Source organism: Aythya marila (genome assembly GCF_965140915.1).
Source record: "Aythya marila genome assembly, chromosome: 7".
NCBI classification, from domain to species: Eukaryota; Metazoa; Chordata; class Aves; order Anseriformes; family Anatidae; genus Aythya; species Aythya marila.
Window position 1 is genome coordinate 19,472,043 of NC_139048.1, and position 20,195 is coordinate 19,492,237.

Genomic DNA, 20,195 nt, shown 5'->3' on the forward strand with positions numbered 1-20,195 from the left:
CAGCCTAAATTTAAGAACTTTAGTGCTGGTGGCACCTGTGCAAAAATGATGTGTGATTTCTTTGAAATATGCTATAAAGGGAAAATCAAAAGTAAGGAAGGACTTAGGAGTTTGTGGTGCACTTTCATGGGATCACAGTATCCTTGGAAGGGATTGCGGTGTAGCAGGATGTCGTGGTTCCGCTCGAGTGGGCAGCTGAGCTCCACCACAGCCGCTCTCTCACTCCCCCTCCTCAAAGAGGAATGGGGAGAAAATATGTGAAAAGGGCTCAAGGATTGAGATAAGGACGAGAAAATCACACAATAATTATTGTAACGGGCAAAACAGACTCGGCATAAGGAGATAGTAAGATTTATTGCCTATTACTAACAAGCGAGAGAAGTGAGAAAACAAAGAAAAAAAAAAACAAACCAAAAGCACCTTCCCCCCCCATCCACCCTCTTCCACCTCCTCCCCCCGAGCGGCGCAGGGGAACAGGGAATGGGGGTTATGGTCAGTCTACAGCACTTCTTCTCTGCCGCTCCTTCTCGGTCACTCTCGTCCCCTGTGCTGTGGGGTCCCACCCATGGGATACAGTCCTTGATGAACTGATCCGGCGTGGGCTTCCCACAGGCAGCAGCTCTTCCAGAACTGCTCCAGATACAGGTCCGTACCACGGGGTCCATCCCTCAGGAGAAAACTGCTCCAACCTGGCTCCCCTACGGGCAGCAGCTCCTGCCAGGTCACCTGCTCCTGCGTGGTCTCCTCTCCACGGGCTACAGGTCCTGCCCGGAATCTGCTCCGGCAGGGGTCTTCCACAGGCGGCAGCCTCCATCGGTGCAGGGCCACCTGCTCCACCGTGGTCTCCTCCACGGGCTGCAGCGTGGAACCCTGCTCCACCGTGGTACTCCATGGGCTGCAGGGGGACATCCTGCTTCACCATGGTCCTCACCACAGGCCGCAGGGGACTTCTGCTCCGGTGCCTGGAGCACCTCTCCCCCTCCCTCTACACTGACCTTGGCATGTGCAAGGCTGTTCTCTCACTCCCAGCTGCTGTGTGGCGCAGCGTTTTTTCCCTGTCTTAAATATGCTCTCACAGAGGCGCAAAACAACATTGCTTATTGGCCCAGATCTGGAAAACAATGGGGCCCTTCCCAAACATGGGGCAGCTTCTAGATCTTTCTCACAGAAACCACCCCTATGGCTCCCTGCTACCAAAACCTTGCCACGTAAACCCACTACACAGGAAGCCACTTGCTGCTTAAACCTCAGGAGGAGAGATCAGAGCTCTGGGCTGGGGTTCTGCAGCTACCTTGGGTGTGCAATGTGACCATTGCCAGTCTTGCACTTCTGGGTGTTTTAAAATTTAAAAGCAGCAGCAGACTAGAGACTCACACTGAGCAATTCCATATAGCCAAAGAAGGCACAGTGATTTTTTTTATTTTTATTTTTTTTGTGCCTACATGTAAATACATACTCTCAGTGTGGAAGAGTCTTGATATCTGATGGTGTCACAGTATAGCAAGTGGCTGAGTCTCTGTACAGAAGAGATGTAGGAGCTTAGTCCAGTGCCGTCACACTTCCCAGATGGAAAAACAGGGCATTGCAGGCTGTCCAGAGTGCTGTGTGGCCACTACAGTGGGTAAGCAAGCAAGCAAGCCACGATCCACGTGGATAACTCCAATTTTAGCAGCTGAAGCAGAGCCTCAGGAAGTGTATCTGCAGTGGTGCCCAGCAGCCCAAGTTGCTGCAGCTCACTGTTCGTGCTGGAGGGGGCATGAAGCACTTTGCAGCCCCATTTGCCAGACCAGAAGCAGGCAGAGCCACTGCTAACTTCAAGCTGCTGATGTCTGTCACTTCTGTCATCTGTATGTGATGGCTGGGGACTGATAATGAGTGCCTCAGGCTGTGAGGAGTGGGTTAATGTGTGTGAGCACAGCAGCTGGGGTGCCAGTGTGCCATGAGCAAAGCTGATTTTAATTTATCACTCCTCAGCTGATTTTAATTGTTCTTGCTCTGGGTGCCTGCCACAGAAATTCACAGCAGCACAGAAACCTGGCTGGCAGCGATGAAGCAAGGTGCTTGGTCTGACTGCAGAGCAATGGAGGCAGGACACTGGGATTTGCAAAAGCCCAGCCTGGCTCCTTTCAGCACGGCATCAGACGGCTGGGTTACAGCGTGTGGTTTTGGGTGAAAATAAAGGAGAATAGCATAGGAGAATAGGAGAATAGAATAGGAGGTTTTGGTGCCTAAGGGCCAAGTGTACAGCATCAGACAGCTCTTCACTTGTCCAAACGCTAGCATCTTAATTGTAGCAGAGACTCGGTGCTTGTTCTAGGCAGGATGTGGACTGTGAAATTATGGGATTTTTACCGTGGAAATGGTGTGGGATGTGTGTATGTACAGCGCTGATAGGCAGCTGTGCCGGGACAGGAGGGATTTTGACAAGAGGAGAGGAATTCCTTGCACAACGTGTGGGGTGCCTGGAGCCGACAGCCGGGTGCCCCGCGGGGACCTGCGGCTCTCGGGTGCGCACAGCGAGGGCGCAGCGCGGCTGTACCCGGAGCGGCCAGAGGGCGAGGAGCACGTCCCCATGTCCCCCCCCCGGGGGCGGCCCGGGGGGGCGGGCAGGGCAGAGCCGGGCCGGGCTGCGGGGAGGAGGCGGCGCTGAGCAGCGGGGAGCGGGCAGGAGGCGGCTGGGCTCGGCTCGGCTCGGCTGGGCTCGGCGGGACCATGCCGTCCTACACCGTCACGGTGGCCACGGGCAGCCAGTGGTTCGCCGGCACGGACGACTACGTGTACCTGAGCCTGGAGGGCACGGCGGGCTGCAGCGAGAGGCACCTCCTGGACAAGCCCTTCTACAACGACTTCGAGCGCGGCGCGGTGAGTGCGCGGCCCGGGGGTGGGTGGTCGGGGGGCTCCGGTGCTTCCCTGTGAACGCTGCTTGTGCGCTACCTGCTAACGGGTGGTGCTCCGGGGCGGCAGGCAGGGCTGTGCTGCCTCCGAGGTACCTCCTGGTGGGAGCTTCTGGGGGGAAGCGGGATGCCTGCCAGGAGAAATGCCCCCCCAGCTCCAGGGAAAGCTGTAAAAGAGCAAAGAGGTGAGGTGGGCTGGGGCTGGGCAGGTGGCTGGGTCACTCTTGCTGCCCTTCGCTACTGCAGCGTGTGCGTCCTGTGCTCTCTGGGGTCTTGGCACCTTGTCACAGTGTCACAGCTATCCGTCTGCAGCCTCATATGCTTTAGTTTATCCTCACCGTTTTAAGTGGTTTTGAAAGTTTTAGCATAACTCACTTTGGAAATGAGACCTACAGCTACACGTACAAGTGGGACTTCGCTGTCACGGTGCTGCCTCGCATTGAGGCTTATTTCTACCTATGAGGTTCACAGCCTAAGTCAGCTATCCGGCCTCTTCTGCATTAGACACCTCAGATATGGTTAACAGAAGTCAGCATTTTGAGGAAGGGTTGATGGTGTATGTAGATATGGTCCACGAATATTTTTAGTGAAAAGTGCTGAGGTAAGTGGTCTAGAAGGTTCGGAGGTGTGGGCACTTACCAGCTGCTGCTGTTGAAATTACTTTCCTTCATGATTAAACGTTCATTTGCATAGAGATTTTGTTATCCTAATCTCCCAGATGGGTATCCTCTTATTCTTCTTCCTTTATCCAGTGAACAGTCACATACTTACCAAAGTAAGTAACGTTAACCAAAGCTTAGCATTAGCGAGAGAGGTTGTAGAAGGCTTCAGAGTATTCTGCAGACTCAGGGTTAGGGTGCTCGCCCAGGAGTGAGCCCTTCCTGGCTAAGGAGATGAGCACTGAGTGATTCCTGCAACCAGGCAGTCTGCTCTTATTCCTAGGCTCCAAAAGAGGGCTTCAGGATCTTTGAGAGGTGGCTGGCAGTACTTTGAACATCTAGGGAGACAGGATCCTGTCACAGGGAGCAAATGCCATGATGTGAGCATCAAGTGTATGCCCAGCAGCTGTCCAGGAACTGCTGTGGGAACAGGTCCAGCAGGGACAGATGTGTGAGCATTGGGCTCTGCAGGGCGAGGGGGCAAGGAGCAGAGGTGGGTGGAGCTTGGTAGCCCTAGAAGCAGATCTGTGCACCTAGAAAAAGCCTTTATGTTCACCTCAGGATTGTAGCTTTTAGGTAGATTTGAAAGGATTTGTCTGTGTAAAAGTGTTTAGCTAGCATTTTAGACAAAATATTTTGTTAGCTAAGTAAGTTTTCAGTGACAGGGTCCATCTTTTGTTTTTCTGAACTTGTTTCCAGCTGCAAAGGTCCTTGACAAAAACCTTTACTTTTCCTAGTACCCAAATTAATTATTTCCGTTCATTGTTATATGTTTGTCTGATATGAGAACTATGCAGTCTTTTCTTAATGTGGTCTGTAGTATGCCTGGTTTATGGGATGTTTGCAGTATGATGTGCTAAGTTTTGTTGCTGCAGGCATTTTCTTGGACAGCGCTGTGGATTTCTCCAGGCACCTGTTCAGGTAATGCTATGCCCAAAACACTGTAAGTCTTACTAATACATTGTGCAAAGAGAGAAGAAAAGAAAAAATACAAATACACAACAACAACAACAGAAAACCCATCCTCCCCCCCCCCCCAAAACAAAACAACAAAAACAAAAACAAAAAAAAAAAAAAAAAAAAAAAAGAGAAACACACAGAAGGTAAAAAGAGTTTCGGGTTGGTTGGTTTGTAAAATGCAGCAATTGAAACCAGTCCTGTCTTGGTGTGTCACTAATATCCCTATAACTTTCTTTTTCTGTCAAGCAATTTAAATGTGATCACAAAAAAAAAAAAAGGGGGGGGGGGGGGGGCATTTTTCCTGTGGATAACAACAGTTCTACAGTACTGTCTTGTAAGGCTTTGTCCACTTTACAGTTTAGTTGCTAAATGTTGGGCCAGTCTCAGTAGTTCTGGTAATGGCTTCATTTAAATTAATGCAAATTGTGACTTTTACTAGATACAGTGGATGAGGGGCTCCAACCACTCCTGAATGGAAGATTTGTGTGCCAAATGTTGGTAGAGGGAGAGGGGTGAGGAGAAAACTGAGGGGGCTTGCACAAAGGCAGCTCAGTTTTAGTTTTAGTGCTGCCAAGTGCTGGACGCGGGCAATTTAGAAAGCCATAGCTTCTCTTCTTCACTCACTGTTTTTTGAGTAAGTTCCTGTTGGTGCAGAGCAATTTCAGCATGAGTGTCATCGTGTCCCTCAGTTCTGTTTTCTTCCTGTTACCCCTTCATCTGCTTTTTGCTGAAACTCACTCACAACTATTTCCAAAAGGGAAGTACAGCTCTGTCTGCTTTGAGCTTCGTGCTTACAGAAAGGGTGCTGCTCTGTCATCCCTGCTGCAGTATTAGGCTGGTCAGCAGGAGGCTCCCCTTAATCAGAAAGAGATGAGGTTTTACAGAGAGTAAATAGCTGGACAGGATGCTACAGGAGTTTGGAGAGTCCAGCAGCCATCACTAATTCTGTTCTTTCACTCTGAAGTCAGCCGTATAAAAGCTCCTGTCACCTCTGGCTCACTGTGCAGACATCAAGGGCACCATGTGTTTACCAGGAGACCTCATGCAATGGATACAATAAGAGCCTTGAACAACTAACCTTCAGCGTTTTTCAGGACCTTGCACCATCTCTATCGCCTGATGTACTGTTACTGCAGTAGCAAAATTGCATTAGTTAATCTCAGTTATTCCTTAGTCTTCCTGGCTTAGAGGTAGAGAAAGCTGAGTGAGGAGGGAATCCTTGCTTCCAGAATTGCCATTGACATGGAACCATGATGGTCATAAAATGTCTAAAAACCCTTGGGAACATTTAGGCTAATTGAATGTCCTTTTTGCATTACACTGACAACTATTTAAGGGCTCTTGTAATATTCTCAAAGAGATTTTTACCAGAGGAATGGGTTTATTCCCATTCCAAAGGCTTGGCTATCAAATTGACATTTCTATCAACAGATTGAGTCTGGTTCACATTGCTGTTTCATTTTTAATCCTAGATGTATTTATATAAATGTGAAATTACAGGAACTATAGACATAAATATATGAGGATTCTTTTTTAATGGAGGTTAGCTAAACATTTAGAGAAGAGCAATTTTAAAAAGAGTAGTCAGGCCTTGAGCAACAAGGATTTGGGGAAACGGTTTCAGACTTTCTGTGCTATACTAAACACTTGACAGAAAGAGGTTTTCATGAGGACTTGAGCTAAAAATGGTGCAGTATGTTTCCCCTGTCCAGACACTGTCTTTGTTCAGACTGTGTTTCTTCTGTACATGACTAACTCTGGAACTGGAAATTAGTGAAAAGTTGGAGAAAAAAAAATCCCAAATAGCAAAATACAAAGCAATTCCAATCCAGATGTAGTTTACTATTGCTCTATAGGTTATTGCATTAGTCTTGATGTGTTTAAATTCCTTTTGCAGTAATGAACACAAGCTATTTGCGTAGCTTTGTGGTTTCATTGGGTCTGTGTCTCTGAAAGGTGGTTACTTCCAGCTCTGGACTACCAAATGCAACAGGATTGTGTTGAAATTGAAAAGAGAATTAATTTTGTGTTGTAATTGTGTAAAGAGGTGCATGAGCAGGAAGTGACCAAGTTTGAGATAAATGGTATGATAGCCTGAGACTAGCGGCTCTTTTGCAAGGTGCTGTCTGGTCTTAGAAAAGGCATACGGAATTGCAGAAACACTGACTCAATGCGAAACCTGAGCCTGGTGAAAAGTTTGTTGTTACAAGCTTAGGGTCACTCCTCTTATTGAGAAAATGAGAAGTTGCAGGGAAATGAACCTGAATTAGAAACAGTACGAGTACTGCATTCTGGAAAGAAGATTTGAAGAATGGGAAATAATCTGAGCCTATTACCTATGTTTTCTAGGCATCATCCAGAATTGCTTGTGTCGATCGACAAGTGAAGCTGAGAATGTTGGACAAGGGGAGATAGGCAAAGATCAGGATGATAGTTGCAATCCGCATTTGTGGGAGGAAGGCATCTCCATCCATTTAGCCCAGGAGCACAGGTCTTGCAGTCACAGATCACCATAGCGGTGGCTCAAGTCACTGTTATGGTGATTTCTGAGAAAAGCTGCTTAACTTTTTTCAGTCTCCACATCTGGTTCAAAATCTTGAATCATCAAGGGAATGGATTTACCTGTACACATTATGTTTCTAGCTGGTCTGGGACAGTGTGTGTGGGAGGGGTGAAAGGGCTCAAGATCCAGCAACATAAGCATTCAAAATGTTTAGGATAAGTTTATTATCTCTGCTAAAAGAACTGTTTCTGTTCTGTTGGGATATGCAAGAAGAAAGAGAGGCATCATTTTAATATGCTGACTGAAGTCTTAGCTCTGGGATTTTCATCTCTCAGCTCCAGTCCTGGCAGGCAAGCTGTCGTTCCAAGCTTGCCAAGGACTGCCATGCTGTTTGTGAAGCACAGTTCCCCTGTTTGCTATCACCTTGTTTGCATGGGTGCACTGTTGACAAAAACATTGCAAATTCTGATTTAAGACATGATAAGCCTGCTTTTAAAAGAAACTGTTTGATATCTTTAGCTTTAGTAGGAAAGGGGGAATATAGCTCAAACTGAGATTAGTCTGTTAAGTCTCAGCATATCAAAATGCATGATGCTGATACTAATTTTAAATATTGGAGCTTAAAGTGAAATTAGGTTATGTATTAGAAGAAATTCATTATATTTGTTGGTTTGAAGCAACTTCATAGGAGTTGTAGTGTAGCAATCTGGCTTGAACAGTTTCGAAGCTTATCAAAGAACATCTTTTGGGGAAGACAGACAGACAGTCTTTCATTGTCTGCAGCTTGGACTTCAAAACCTAAAGGGTTTGGATATTTATTTTTCTCTCATTGCTGTGAATCAATTAGATGTGATGAACTTTATGAAAGCTGGTAGTTTCATGTAGCAAGTTGTGAGAGAACTAAAGTCTGTCATCCCAAATTTTTGGTGGACAGATAGATGTCTTCATCCTGAAGTGATTATCACAGATAGTTATTGATGCACAGCTCACAGAAAAGGGTACTTGGCATCAATAATGTGGGAAACTTGGGTTTGAATGAGAAAGAGAAGGATACTGAGGGGTCCTTCTTAGCCTGCGTGTTCTTCTAACTGTATGAGTGCTTTCATACTTTCATAAACTTTCATACTCTTACTTTCCTAAGAGTTGAAATAACAGGTACCATCTGGAGACATTTACAAATTATTATTATTATTTTTTTCCCTGTCTGGAATTTAATCTTGCTTCACTTTTCAGTTTTGGTCCTTATGTGAAATAGCTGCTTTTTTTTTTTTTTTTTTTTTTTTTTTTAGCAAATAAGACAGTAATAGTGCGTATATATCAAATGCCTGTAGAGAGCTTAGAAAGTCCTCCTGAAAAGAGCAAGTAGAACACGGTGTCTAGGCAGAGAGCCAAATGACAAAGCACATGCAGGCAGGTGAATGCCTAAAGACCCTGCAGCTTATAGAGAAAGAGTAGCTCACCCTTTCGATATCAGCAACTGATTTGTTTCCAAGATTATTGTCGGCATTTAGAAAACACATGACAGAATGCGGTCTCTACTTGTAACCACATTATGCTTAGCAGATCATTGCGCAGAGCGGGGTTTGTCTGCTGCCCTCCTGACTGCTGTAGCCAATTCTGCTTTGCTACAATGAGCACTTGGCTGCTCCTATTTGCCCTTAGCTGTTTATGCTGTTGGAAAGTGAGAGTCAATTTTCATTCTCCAGAACTACCTAGTACCATGTGGTTCCTTACTGGTCATATTGGAAATGATTACTCATTTCTTTCTGTTCTGGTAGTTCAAGTGCTACCAGAACTACAGTTTGCTCGGTGCTGTCCCTGCATGCAGTAAAAGACTGCATCTCATGGGTGGACTGAAGCACCTGTCTTTGGGATAAGAGTTCACCATCCTAAATACACTAGGCCAATTAGTGAGGCGCTTAATCCTCATTCATCACAGCCATTGCTCTGGGTTGTAGGTGCTTAGCATGGGCAAGAAGTGCTGAGGGGAGCAGCACGTTCACAACCAGCTTTCTCCCAGGCCTGGTCATGCTGCAACACTGAAAGTAGCATTGTGGGAAAGAGGATTTTCACAGTAAACTGGTGCCTGACCTTGGTGGGTATTTTGCTTTGTCTGGGTAACTGCTTCTTGGTGGTCCGCAGTGAAGCCACTCATCGAACCTCAGTAGCTAGAGCACTTGGCTGCTTAGGTTTGCTATTGCACATGGCCACAAATACACACTTTCTGGCAAGGCTGAGCAAGGTGTCTTGACTTTCCTTGCAAGGCCTATAGAGACAGAACCACGGTTTCTGGGTCCTGTCCCCATAGGCAGCTGGTGAGGACACAGCTGAAGGGGGAGGGGTGCGCAGCCCAAGCCTTCGGTACCCACTCAGTGGAAAGCTCCTGTGTATGGGAAAGGACTAACCAAACTAGCTACTGTGCCACTCTGAGGTCTCTACTCATTGCGGGAGTTGAGCCTTTGAGCTAACTCTAAACTAAGGAACTAAGCCACATTTCCACATGCTGACTTGTTTTCTGTGAAAGACTGAGTGCCTGAAGATCCTGAAGTACATACAGAGCTAGATGGGGTTCTTGTGAACCTTGCTTTCAGTTAGCTGCTTATATTCCTTCGTGAATCTGAGTGATACAGACAGAAAATTCATCATTGTCCTCATTTTTAAAATGGAGAATGGAAGCAGACCAGCCACAAGAAGCAAGAGGCAAAAGGAATTCAGGTGATCTGGGTGCTGTCCTGAGTCTGAAACCCATCTGAATAATACACACCAATCTTTTGATTCTTAGTCCAATGTCTTGGTCTCATGATCATCCTTCCAGTCCAGTTGTATGAATAGACTTGCCCAACCAATGTCTCTTTTGGCTTTTGCTAGGGTAGTAGCAAATGCTTTCATGGTCTGTAGGGTTTTCTCAGACTTGCAAACAGTTGAAGGAGTAATACCATTTTTGCTTTGCATGTGAAATGTTTCTTTCTTTCTGGAGTGCTCTGCATGTTATTTGTTCTTTTATCCATCTTTCTATTGCATTTCAATTCTATAACGGCCCTTCCTTTTCTCAACCAGTGGAAGCGAGAAAGTTCTGTTGTACCCATGCCATAGCAGGCCACTGGGAAGGCCAGGTATGCTTGTGTAGTGCTGGTTGTGCTCCCTGTGTATACAGTGGACCATTGACTGTATTTCTGCTCTGTAGGTTGACTCCTATGATGTGACAGTGGAAGAAGACCTTGGAGAAATTCAGCTAATAAAAATTGAGAAACGAAAATATTGGTACCAAGATGATTGGTACCTTAAGTATGTCACTGTAAAAACACCACTGGGTGATTATCTGGAATTTCCATGTTACCGTTGGATTACAGATGAAAAAGAGATTGTCCTTCGAGATGGAAGAGGTGAGCACCTTAAGAAACCAGATTTTCTGTGGAGTTCCCAGAATTCTCCCACTGCTCATTCCTTCTTCCCACTGTACCTCCCAGTCTTCTCTATCATGTGGAGAACCATTGCCAGAACCCTTCTGCATCCTAGGGAATGGGCAGTCCCTGCTGACAAGCACCATTTTCTTTGTCAGGCTGGACACTGGCGGTTGAGTTGGATGTTTTGGGAAACACACGCAAGGGAGCGCTTTTTCCTTTGCTCAGTACGCTGGTCTTGAAATTGAAGGCTGACCCTAATGCCAAATTTTTGTCTGTTCCACATCTCTGTAGCCCTTTTGAGCTAGTATAATTGATGTCCCATCTTTGTTTCATGGTAAGCCCCTAAATGGCCCATGATTAATTGATTGGAAATTGTCTCATTTTCCTGAGAGTAAAATAAAATCCCAAAGTAGGTTGTTCAGCAGGTGCAAGGACTGACAGGAAACAACAGCTCCACTTTTTACTCCTTCTCTTTGCATGTTATCAAGTCCAGGAGAAAGCAGGGTGAGATAGATATGGCTGCTGAAAGTAGCAAAGACCGACTGAGAGAAGTGTTATAGCACTTCTGTGCTGTGTTCAGAGTAGCCTGCTGGTCCTGAAATTTGTGTTTTAACAGTCTTCGATTACCCACTTACTGTGATCAGGGTTGGGGCAGGTTTTTTCACTGGTGTTTCCTTGTTCCCCTCTGTGTTTTCCTAGTATCTGTTGCTGTAGAAGGCTGCAGCATGAATGCCTGAAAACAGCTGACAATATACGAAGTGATTGAAATAAATGCTTGTCTTCCCATTAATCTGTTGGCTGTCTGGTCAGACATGCTGCGTGCTGAAAAACTGTGTTTAAAGCCTTTTGTCATGTCATGACAACTATGTGTCAGTTTCCTTATTTTTGTTCTTCGGGGGGGACTTTCCATACTTCATAGTTTGATTTGTAGCAACTGCAACCTTTCCATAAAAAGCAGCTTTTCATGGCATTTGGAGTATGGTGAGGTAGAGGACAAAATCAAGTGAAACCCTGTAACTTAAACACAACCAGCTGGAAATTGTTAGCCATATGTGTTAACAATTACATTACCTCTGAAGTGTCCAACCCCAAATACCTATTTCCGTGGAACTCCTAGGGCTTTATCTGCCTTTTCATTTGCATATGTAAAGCAAGCCATATACCTTGCCCTTTCTCCTGATCACTAAGGAAGTCTCTGTTATTTAGTGTTATAGTGAATATGTGGCCAGAAGAGCAAGCTGTCAGGGAACGAAGCCTCCCTGTTTTTCTTTCTGTTTTCATAGCACAAAAATGTGCTCATTGCCCCAAGCTGGTCAAGGAGAGTACAGTGTAAGGAGAGAGGGTAGGACATGTTTCCCAGTGTTGTTTTTTAACTTAGAAGATTTGCTAGAATAATGTGGTTGTGATTTCTTTGATCAGTGAAAACACCCTTACATGCTGAAATATGAAATTAATTCCCATGATCCTATTCAGACCATTTAACACCAGATAAGTGCAGCAAGTGTCTATGTTAGGAATCCAGGTTTTATATAGAGTTAAGACAGATGTTCCTAGCTTATCCAAATTTCCTGCCTCTTGGAGGCACCAAGTTAGGAGCTTATCTCCTTCCACAGACTGTGTAGGGACCTGCATTTCTACTTGAGGTACTCAATTGGATCATGTGAGCATTTATAGAAACTTTGTAAAGGTATAGGTCAAAAGTTTGAAGGTTTGGAAACATTGCTGTCCTCCTCAAGACCTGCATGGGAATAGAGAAACCTCATAACCCTGTCTTTTTTCCCTGGTTCACAGCAAAGCTCCCTCGGGATGATAAGACCCAGATTCTCAAGCAGCACAGACGTAAAGAGCTCGAGAACCGTCAAAAAATGTATCGGTGAGTCTCTCATAGCTCCCCAGAAAGTCCAGGGCCTCTTCTCATCAGGTGTCAGGGGTTGGAAGAACATCATATTCCTCTAAATGTTGAATTGCTGGGTAAAAAAAAAAAAAAAAAAAAGTTTGCATGTTGGCCATTTACGCTTTTTTTACGTTAGATGGAATTCATGTAAATGACGGCCATGCTGCTGCAAGTGGGGTTACGAGATACTTGAATCCCAGATAAGCCTGTCTGGAAGATTTAAGCTGGAATTCAATGGTACAGTCTCTACATGTGTACAGCCTCTGACCTGCAGTTGTTCTTTCAAGAATGGTCAAAGTCAGATTTAATTTGCATTTTGCAAGCTGTACTCCAGTTTTGGAATATCATCTAAGCATGTCATCTCTTAGCAGAACTTCCTTGGCTGCTCTAGCAAGTTAGTTTTAATTGCTTCTTGCACAAGGTGCAGTGGAAGATCTGGCCCTGTTTGAGTGGTCTGGAATGTGCCTTCAAAACACAGTTGTATGACCCACCTCTATACTGTCATGGACCTTCCTAATCAAGAGAAGGTCACAACAAGAAAATGCTATCTTTTATCAGTGGGCAATTCCAGAAGACATGCGTTTCCTTTCTGTAGAAACATACTCTCTGTTAAAAGAACAAAAGTTTCTCTCACTTGCCCCTCCTTATCAGTAGAGAATAACACTGGGTCCATTCAGAATTGCTGGATTGAGGTTTGGCATATGTGTTGTTTATATCATTTGACTAAGAAAAGATCTTGAACACAAATGATGGGAAACAGCAGAGGAAAAGCTAGATCAAAAAGATGGGTGGCACAAAATGTTATTTATGTATGCAAAAAGGAAGGCAAAACCACTTTTAATTCCAGGAAAATAGCGATTTGCAGTTCATGTGCATTAACTGACAGTGCCCAATGCAGTCTGTGTGCGGAAGGAGGTTTGGAAATATCATCAAAACCTTCTTTACAAATTGCCCTGCTTTCTTTTGAAGTAAAAATGGAGCACAGTGCAAGATCCTACATTGCCAAAAATGAGTGCCATGAAGGTGAGGCTTTTCTGAGGAGCTGAGGCAAGACTGTGTGTATCTCTGGTAGAGTTGCCTTTTGGAGGAAACTAAATACATGTCTGAGTATGTTAGATGCTAGTAATTTCACAGTATTTTTGGCAAATTTAGGGCAGATAATATTCCTGCTTAGTGATTTCTGCAGTGCCAGTTGGGTAAAGCACCATTTTTATCTTATGGAGGTAGCTGTCTGAGCATGCCTTTGGTCAGCAGAGACTTGTGGTACAAGTCAGTTACAACCCCTGTGTGTTTCTGTGTCTGTCTTCCTGTGTCTTTCCACTATACAAATACAATTAACAAAACCTTAACACATCACTGCTTACTCGAAATCTCAGGTTATTCATTTCACACTGTTAGGCTGTATTTCGTGAGGCTAATGTGATCAAACAGTGTGCATTACACAGCTGTCTTTCTTTCTGCCCCATCCCCTCCCAATAAATTTGTAGCTACTGATATTTTCAACCAAATGTGACAGGTGTTTGGAAATATCACAGATAATAAGATACTTTGGGTTTTGTGAAAGTAGGTGGCCAAGTAGATGCCTTCTATTGTACTTCAGGTTTCTGTAGGTTACTGGTGGGTATTAATGTAGCGTAAGTCACTATTTTTGTCCCAGATGAGTCTGCTGCAATTTTTCTTTATAGCTGAGTCACAGAAGCAGCGCAGGTGAATGAATGATACAGCTCTCATGCTGGTAAGGTTATGTAGTTAATCCAATCTCTCTTGTTTTCTCAGCTGGAAGGAGTGGCATCCTGGCTTTCCACTGAGCATTGATGCCCATTCTCACAGTGAACTGCCCCGTGACATCCAGTTTGACAATGAGAAAGGAATTGACTTCGTCCTGAACTACTCTAAAGCGTAAGTATCTGTGGAATTTTGCAAAAACTTTTTTAGTGCAGGATAAGGATGTGTTCACCTTCTATGTTTCATTGAATCTCAAAATTGCATTCTTTTCTCCCAGCTGGACCTGCAGTCAAATAAAATAGGAGAAAAAAATGAAGGAAAAATTGTCTTGTTTTAAATCAATTTTTTAGGCTTTTCACTCTTGGAACTGCCTATGCCTCTGCATTCTTGCTAGACAGTTTTGGGTGTAGATGGGGAGGAAAGGCTCTGATGAAATGCACAGGAAGAAGAGTCATTGTCATGTTCTACCTTAGGCATCTAACTTAGTGATCAGTGTCACCCACTGAAGATATTCTCTCCTCTGGCTATTTGGGAAAATTAGGCCTTTCAGTCAGATACCAAAAGATGGTATCAGGGTACCCGTGACACCCGGCTGAAGAAAAACTGTTCGCAGCAGCTCCTCACTTAGGTGATGATAGGTGTGGTTAGCCACATGGGAGTGTGTTCTGCCTGTGGCAATAGTCACGACCCACCCACTTGCACGTCTCATGTCATTGAAAATGGAGTCCAGACTGTTGGATGAGCCTGAAAAATCCCACTGAACTCTTTGAAATAATACAGGGTTAATGAGGAAAATAGGAGCCCTTTGGCCTCTGAGTCTACTTTGGAGCTGTCTCCCAAGGCCAAGCTGCATCATGCTGTATCAAATGGTGAGGTAGCCTGTGGTGAGACCAGGCTGCTCTAAGATCACCTACAATTTCTACATCTGTGATTCTGATAATGTGCTGGTCCTGCCATGTTTTGGAAAGATGTGCCTCCCAGGACATCAGATGGGGGCTTTGACGTCAAGCATAGGTCAATAAGAGAAGTAGGGAGCTTAACAGCCCATCTAGCCTCCTTCCCTACCAGTCTGCAACATACTGTCAGAGATCCTGACTCACAGCCAAGTAAAACTTGCAAAACATTTAACAGAGTGCGGGGACTTTTGTTGTGGTTTTTGTCTTTGGCTGTAAGGGCACATAACTGTGAAATAGAAATCTGAAGCTTTATTGTAGATAGCCAGCCATTCTGGAGAATTGGTATTACACAAAAGACATTTTCCCAAGGAACAGCAATGTTCTTGACTGGCACGTTTGGTTGAAAATCTACACTTACGTTTTTGGCTGGGTAGACTGAAAAGCTCTGGGGAATTAGTTTGATAGTTCCTATCTAGCTACCCTGTTGTGCTCTGGGGGCTTAGGATAGCTATCTGCACAACTGAGGTGAAGGCATGGGGTCTTCCTTTAGGTTGGATGCAGTAGGAAGGAAGACACCTGAGGTGTGTTTGAAAACCCAAGGGCAGGCACAGTGGAACAGTGGACAAGGGTACAAGCTTAAGGAACAATGTGAGAGTTGTGAGAGTTATATGGGAATAGGGAGTAGTGGAAAAGAGGAGGGAAAATTCCGTTTCTTGGGACATGCAAAACTGAACTTAGAAAGAAAGAAATATAGCTGGGAGATTCCTTCGTCTGTTGCAGGGTTGGACCTTCAGATGCTGTTGGCAGTGTATAATTCCTTAGATTTGCAGAGTATTAATCATGTGTAGGTGGGGCTAATTCTGAAGGCTTCAGGTACTTATATGACCTATACTACCAGCAAGCAGAGACCCTCACCCAGGTTTTTTGCCCTCTTCAGCCATTTCTAATGCAGTTCATTTTAGTGTTTCCTCAGTCTTAGTGTACTGTTTATAACTCCAGGCTTCTGGAGTTGTTCATCCGTCAAATTCTGTTTGGGAGGATTTCCTGTGACGCTGTGGTCTTTCTTTGCTCTGTTATCTTCCCTACCAATCTTTGCAGTGAATGTGCTTTTCTTTGCACATTTGAAGTGTTAGTGGAAAGTCAACCTTATTCTATATCCACTGTCATCTAATCAAAATAAGTTCTTTCTATTTAATAACAACAAGTTTAGCATTTATGTAGCATTTATTCAGGACTTTGTTTTTTTTTTAGAATGGAGAATCTTTATATCAACCGGTTTATGCACATGTTCCAGTCCTCCTGGAGTGACTTCGCGGATTTTGAGAAGATCTTTGTGAGAATCAGCAACACAATCTCTGGTGGGTTTACCAGCATTTGCTTGTGTTTGCGTCATCAAATGACTAATTTGTTGTCGAGAATATATCTGATTAGGATGGAAGTGGCTGATCTACACTTCTGTTCTCACATTATTTATTGTAAACAGACTCTAATGTTAGACTGCTGATCATAGTGACAGCCTGAAAGACCAAAAGATGAAGTTACTGTAGAATCATGGAGCTGTTTGGGTTGGAAGGGACCTTAAAGGTCATCCAGTTTCAAGCCCCACCCCACCACGGGCAGAGACACCTCCCACTAGATCAGGTTGCCCAAAGCCCAATCCAACCTGGCCTTGAACACTTCCAGGGATGGGGCATCCACAACTTCTCTAATTTATGATGTCATACAAGCTAAAACTGCTGGGGATTGCTCAGTGATGTTCTCTGTCCTAAGTTATACCAGAGAGAATATAAATGATTGTAGATATATAAATATATAAATGAAACGGGGGAAAAAAAAGGAGATAAAATAGTCTCTTCTGGCTTTTAGAAACCTATTTTTCAGATCTGTGCAAGTCCCGTTGAACGAATTTTCAAATGTATTTAGCATTTAAACCTGAAGATAGTTTAGTGGGGTTTTCAGAGCATATTAACTATTAAGGCCTTTTTGAAAGTTTGCTTACATATCTCCCATTTCAGCCACCTAAATACATGAAAAATCTGCCAAGAGCTCTGTTTGGAAATGTTCTTCAGTAAAAGTTAGTGCTAGGATTAGCCCTCTGGCCTCTTGCATAGTTCAAATTAAAGTCTGTTACCTAACATCCCAGCCATTTGCCTGGTCCTGGTTATGCTTCTGCTAAAGCTCCTGGCTCCTCATGCCATTTCCGACATGGGGAGGTTACCACTGCCTCAGTTCTGCTGTAGCTCCCCTCTGTCAGTTCTCGTGGGCCATCTGCACCAGTTATAAGGTGCAACTCAAATGCTTTTTGTGGTAAGTTGTTCCTAACAGGTCATTTTGACAGAACTTGTTCTAAGCGTGAAAATGCACGCCATCAGTCCAGCAGGTCTGGGGATGGGTTGTGCAGAGCTGAGAATGACCTCGGAGCTGTAGCTTCTTTACCTGGTTCTGCTGCAGACAAAATAGGACATCAGACCACAACCAGAGGAACCATAATTCTTACTGGAAATTAGTACAAGTTAGTGCTTAAAAAGGCTTGTGGCATCTACCCCAAATGTTACCTCTTTTAAAAAATGTGTCAGAATTACTGGTGCATACTGCATTAAATGTGGCACTGCATTTACCATTTCATGCTGGCATCTTCTTACTAGAAAAAAACAAAACTGTAAGAGCCTGAGTTTCACTTTTGTATTCATGCTTATTTGGTTTCTGGAGTATCTTTGGTACTGCTAAATCTTCCACTGATGTAGTATTCAGATACAAAGAGAAAATTCTTCTTTTCTTTAATCCTTCTCAGTATGAAATCTTAGCAGTTATTTGAAAGCTGAGTAAAAGTATTGCAGACAGAATGGGCAGATGGTGTCACTTCTGTAAAGCAGGGCTGGGATGCCTTTGATTTGTGAGCCAAACCCAACCTGATACTATGGCTGGCGGTTATATCACTTGGTTTTATTTTACTGTGTTACTGGATATAATAGGTAAACAGATACTATTCAGTAGTTCCTGTGTGGCTCCTCAAGTGCATGTAAGTGGCCTGTTCTGACTCTGCAAAAGAATATACTTTTCCCTCCTCCTCTGAAGTATTTCCTCTCTTCAGGCTGGCTAAGGACCAGTTAAGAAAAATAGGAGGAATTTCTACAGTTTCAGGTATAAAATAAAGCACACAAGGAGTCCAGAGCTATTAAAAGCTAATTACAGGAATTTGTTACGTTTAATAAGATTGCTTTCTAAAGTACTTCTAACACAAGGCTTAGATATAATTTATATTTAATTTAATTGATAATATTTCCATGTCCCTGAGGAATACTCCAATTCTGCCAGTTTTAAATTTTTAAGAATCAGTCTCAATTATATTAATGTAACCAAATCTCATTATTTGCAAGCCATACACGGCCAGAAACAGGTTCAAGACGTTTTTTAGTCATGCAGTTTCTGTCCAAGGAGATGAGTCATTTTTTACTCCCTATAGACTTCAGATACAGCTCCAAACCCACTGTGCAGTTGACAGAGATGATGTAAATATAAACTTTAAGTAAACTCAACTTTTCTTCCTCTGTTAGAAAAAAAAAAAAAAAAAATTTTAATCATCACTGCATTCCTCCAGACCTCTTTTTTTCATCCTTTCACCTTTCCTGGAAAAACAAATTGAGTTCAGAAAAAGGTTTTCTGATTTTTTTTTTTTTCTGAAATTTTTTTTGGAATTATTATTATTATTTTTTTTTTGATAATAGGCCATAGTGGGAAATGTTACTTGGTTAAGTCTTTTGTTTTTCCCTTGAAGATACTGATGGAATTTTTTATGTTAATCATGTTTTTTCTGGCTTTGAAGTTGTAGGCTGAAGTGGCAATATAATACTAGGAGACTGAGAACTGCAAGTTTGGAAACATGTAGTAATACTGCATTATGTAATAGTAAGAAGATGGAGTACCTAAAGCTACCATTTTATTCAGAAGAGTTGTTAATCTAGGTTTATATTAACAATTGAAAAATAAACGGGGAAAAAAACAAAACACAAAACACACATTAAAACAGCCAATGAGAAGCCCACAGCCAAAACCCTTCCCCCCAGGAAGCCCTCACCCAGCTCCAGGCAAGTGAACTGCTCCATTTGCTGCTGTTCTTTCCCTTCCCATGTTGAATATTTCCCTTCCCCTGCCAGTGCCGTTATTTTGAGGCTTATTTGTCTGTACCCTGAGAATTTGAAGAGTGAGGTTTAAAAATGCTGTGGAAGACCCGAGAAGGTGGTCTGCAGATGGAGAGAGTATTTTTCCTTGGAATGGAATATTTTACTCTTCATAGCTGCTGTGTATGGAGAAACAAGTTATTATCAATTCTGTTCTTCTCAAAGAGAAAAGCAAAGATTGCGTTGTCTGTTTAAGTGATTTTAAAAAAAAATCTACTTTGGGAATTCCTTTCTTGCAACTTTCTTTAGTCAAAGTTGCAGTGGAGTATAACAAAAGGTGGAGAGGAAGGCAGAAATTCAAAATGCACTGATACTGAAGCTGCAGACTCATTTTCCTTTAGAATATGTGATGCAGCACTGGAAGGAAGATTTTATGTTTGGCTACCAGTTCCTGAATGGCTGCAATCCTGTGCTGATCCGGAGATGCACAGAGATACCCAAGAAGTTGCCAGTGACTATGGATATGGTAGAATGCAGTCTGGAGAGGAACCTGACCCTGGAGGAGGAAGTAAAGGTGAGGCTCCAAGTGAAGTTGGACTCTATCTGCTCCTTCTCATGTTCTCTAACATCCCAATCCTGTTTTAGCTGCTTTCAGCTACATCTCCTCTCTTCGTCTGCAGGCCAGATTGCAGAGGTGTCACCAGGAGGTGAAGAGCCCTTTTCAGGGGCTTTGTCTAAAAGGCTAAAAGGTTAGGGAGCTTCAGAAGGACAAAACGTCCTACCCTTCCCTAGAATAATCTTAACCTCTGTCACCTGCAGAGCTGAACTGATCTTCTGAAGAAGGGTTGGCAGGGATGGTGCCTTCCTTTTGCCTGTACAGTAAGTATGGGGGATGAAGCAGCACGAAACTTGTTTGCACCTTAGTGTCCCCGCGTGAATGCCAAATACATAGCCACTCCTTGCTGAAAGGCTTGTTGTCAGGCTCAGCAGATACAGGTCAGGTAGTCTGTGTAAAGGTGCTTGCTTTGCCAGTGGCAAACATCACCCTTGGGCCACCATGAGCAAGGGTGGGCCTGCAGCCACTCGTAACTGCAGGGCATAAGCCAGTCTCTGGCCAAGACTTCCCAACTTTTGTTCTGAGC

The 20,195-nt window shown here is 43.8% G+C and overlaps 1 protein-coding gene across 1 annotated transcript in view; it reads left to right on the forward strand.

Moving 5' to 3' along the window:
* The first annotated feature begins 2,646 nt into the window (after positions 1–2,646).
* ALOX5 (arachidonate 5-lipoxygenase) overlaps positions 2,647–20,195 on the forward strand; it is a 30,119-nt gene continuing 12,570 nt past the window's right edge. The window contains exons 1-6 of the mRNA XM_082764390.1: positions 2,647–2,862; positions 10,201–10,399; positions 12,212–12,293; positions 14,091–14,213; positions 16,187–16,293; positions 19,455–19,627. Coding sequence (XP_082620516.1) covers positions 2,713–2,862; positions 10,201–10,399; positions 12,212–12,293; positions 14,091–14,213; positions 16,187–16,293; positions 19,455–19,627 — 834 coding nt within the window. The 5' untranslated portion in view covers positions 2,647–2,712. The remainder of the gene's footprint in view (positions 2,863–10,200; positions 10,400–12,211; positions 12,294–14,090; positions 14,214–16,186; positions 16,294–19,454; positions 19,628–20,195) is intronic.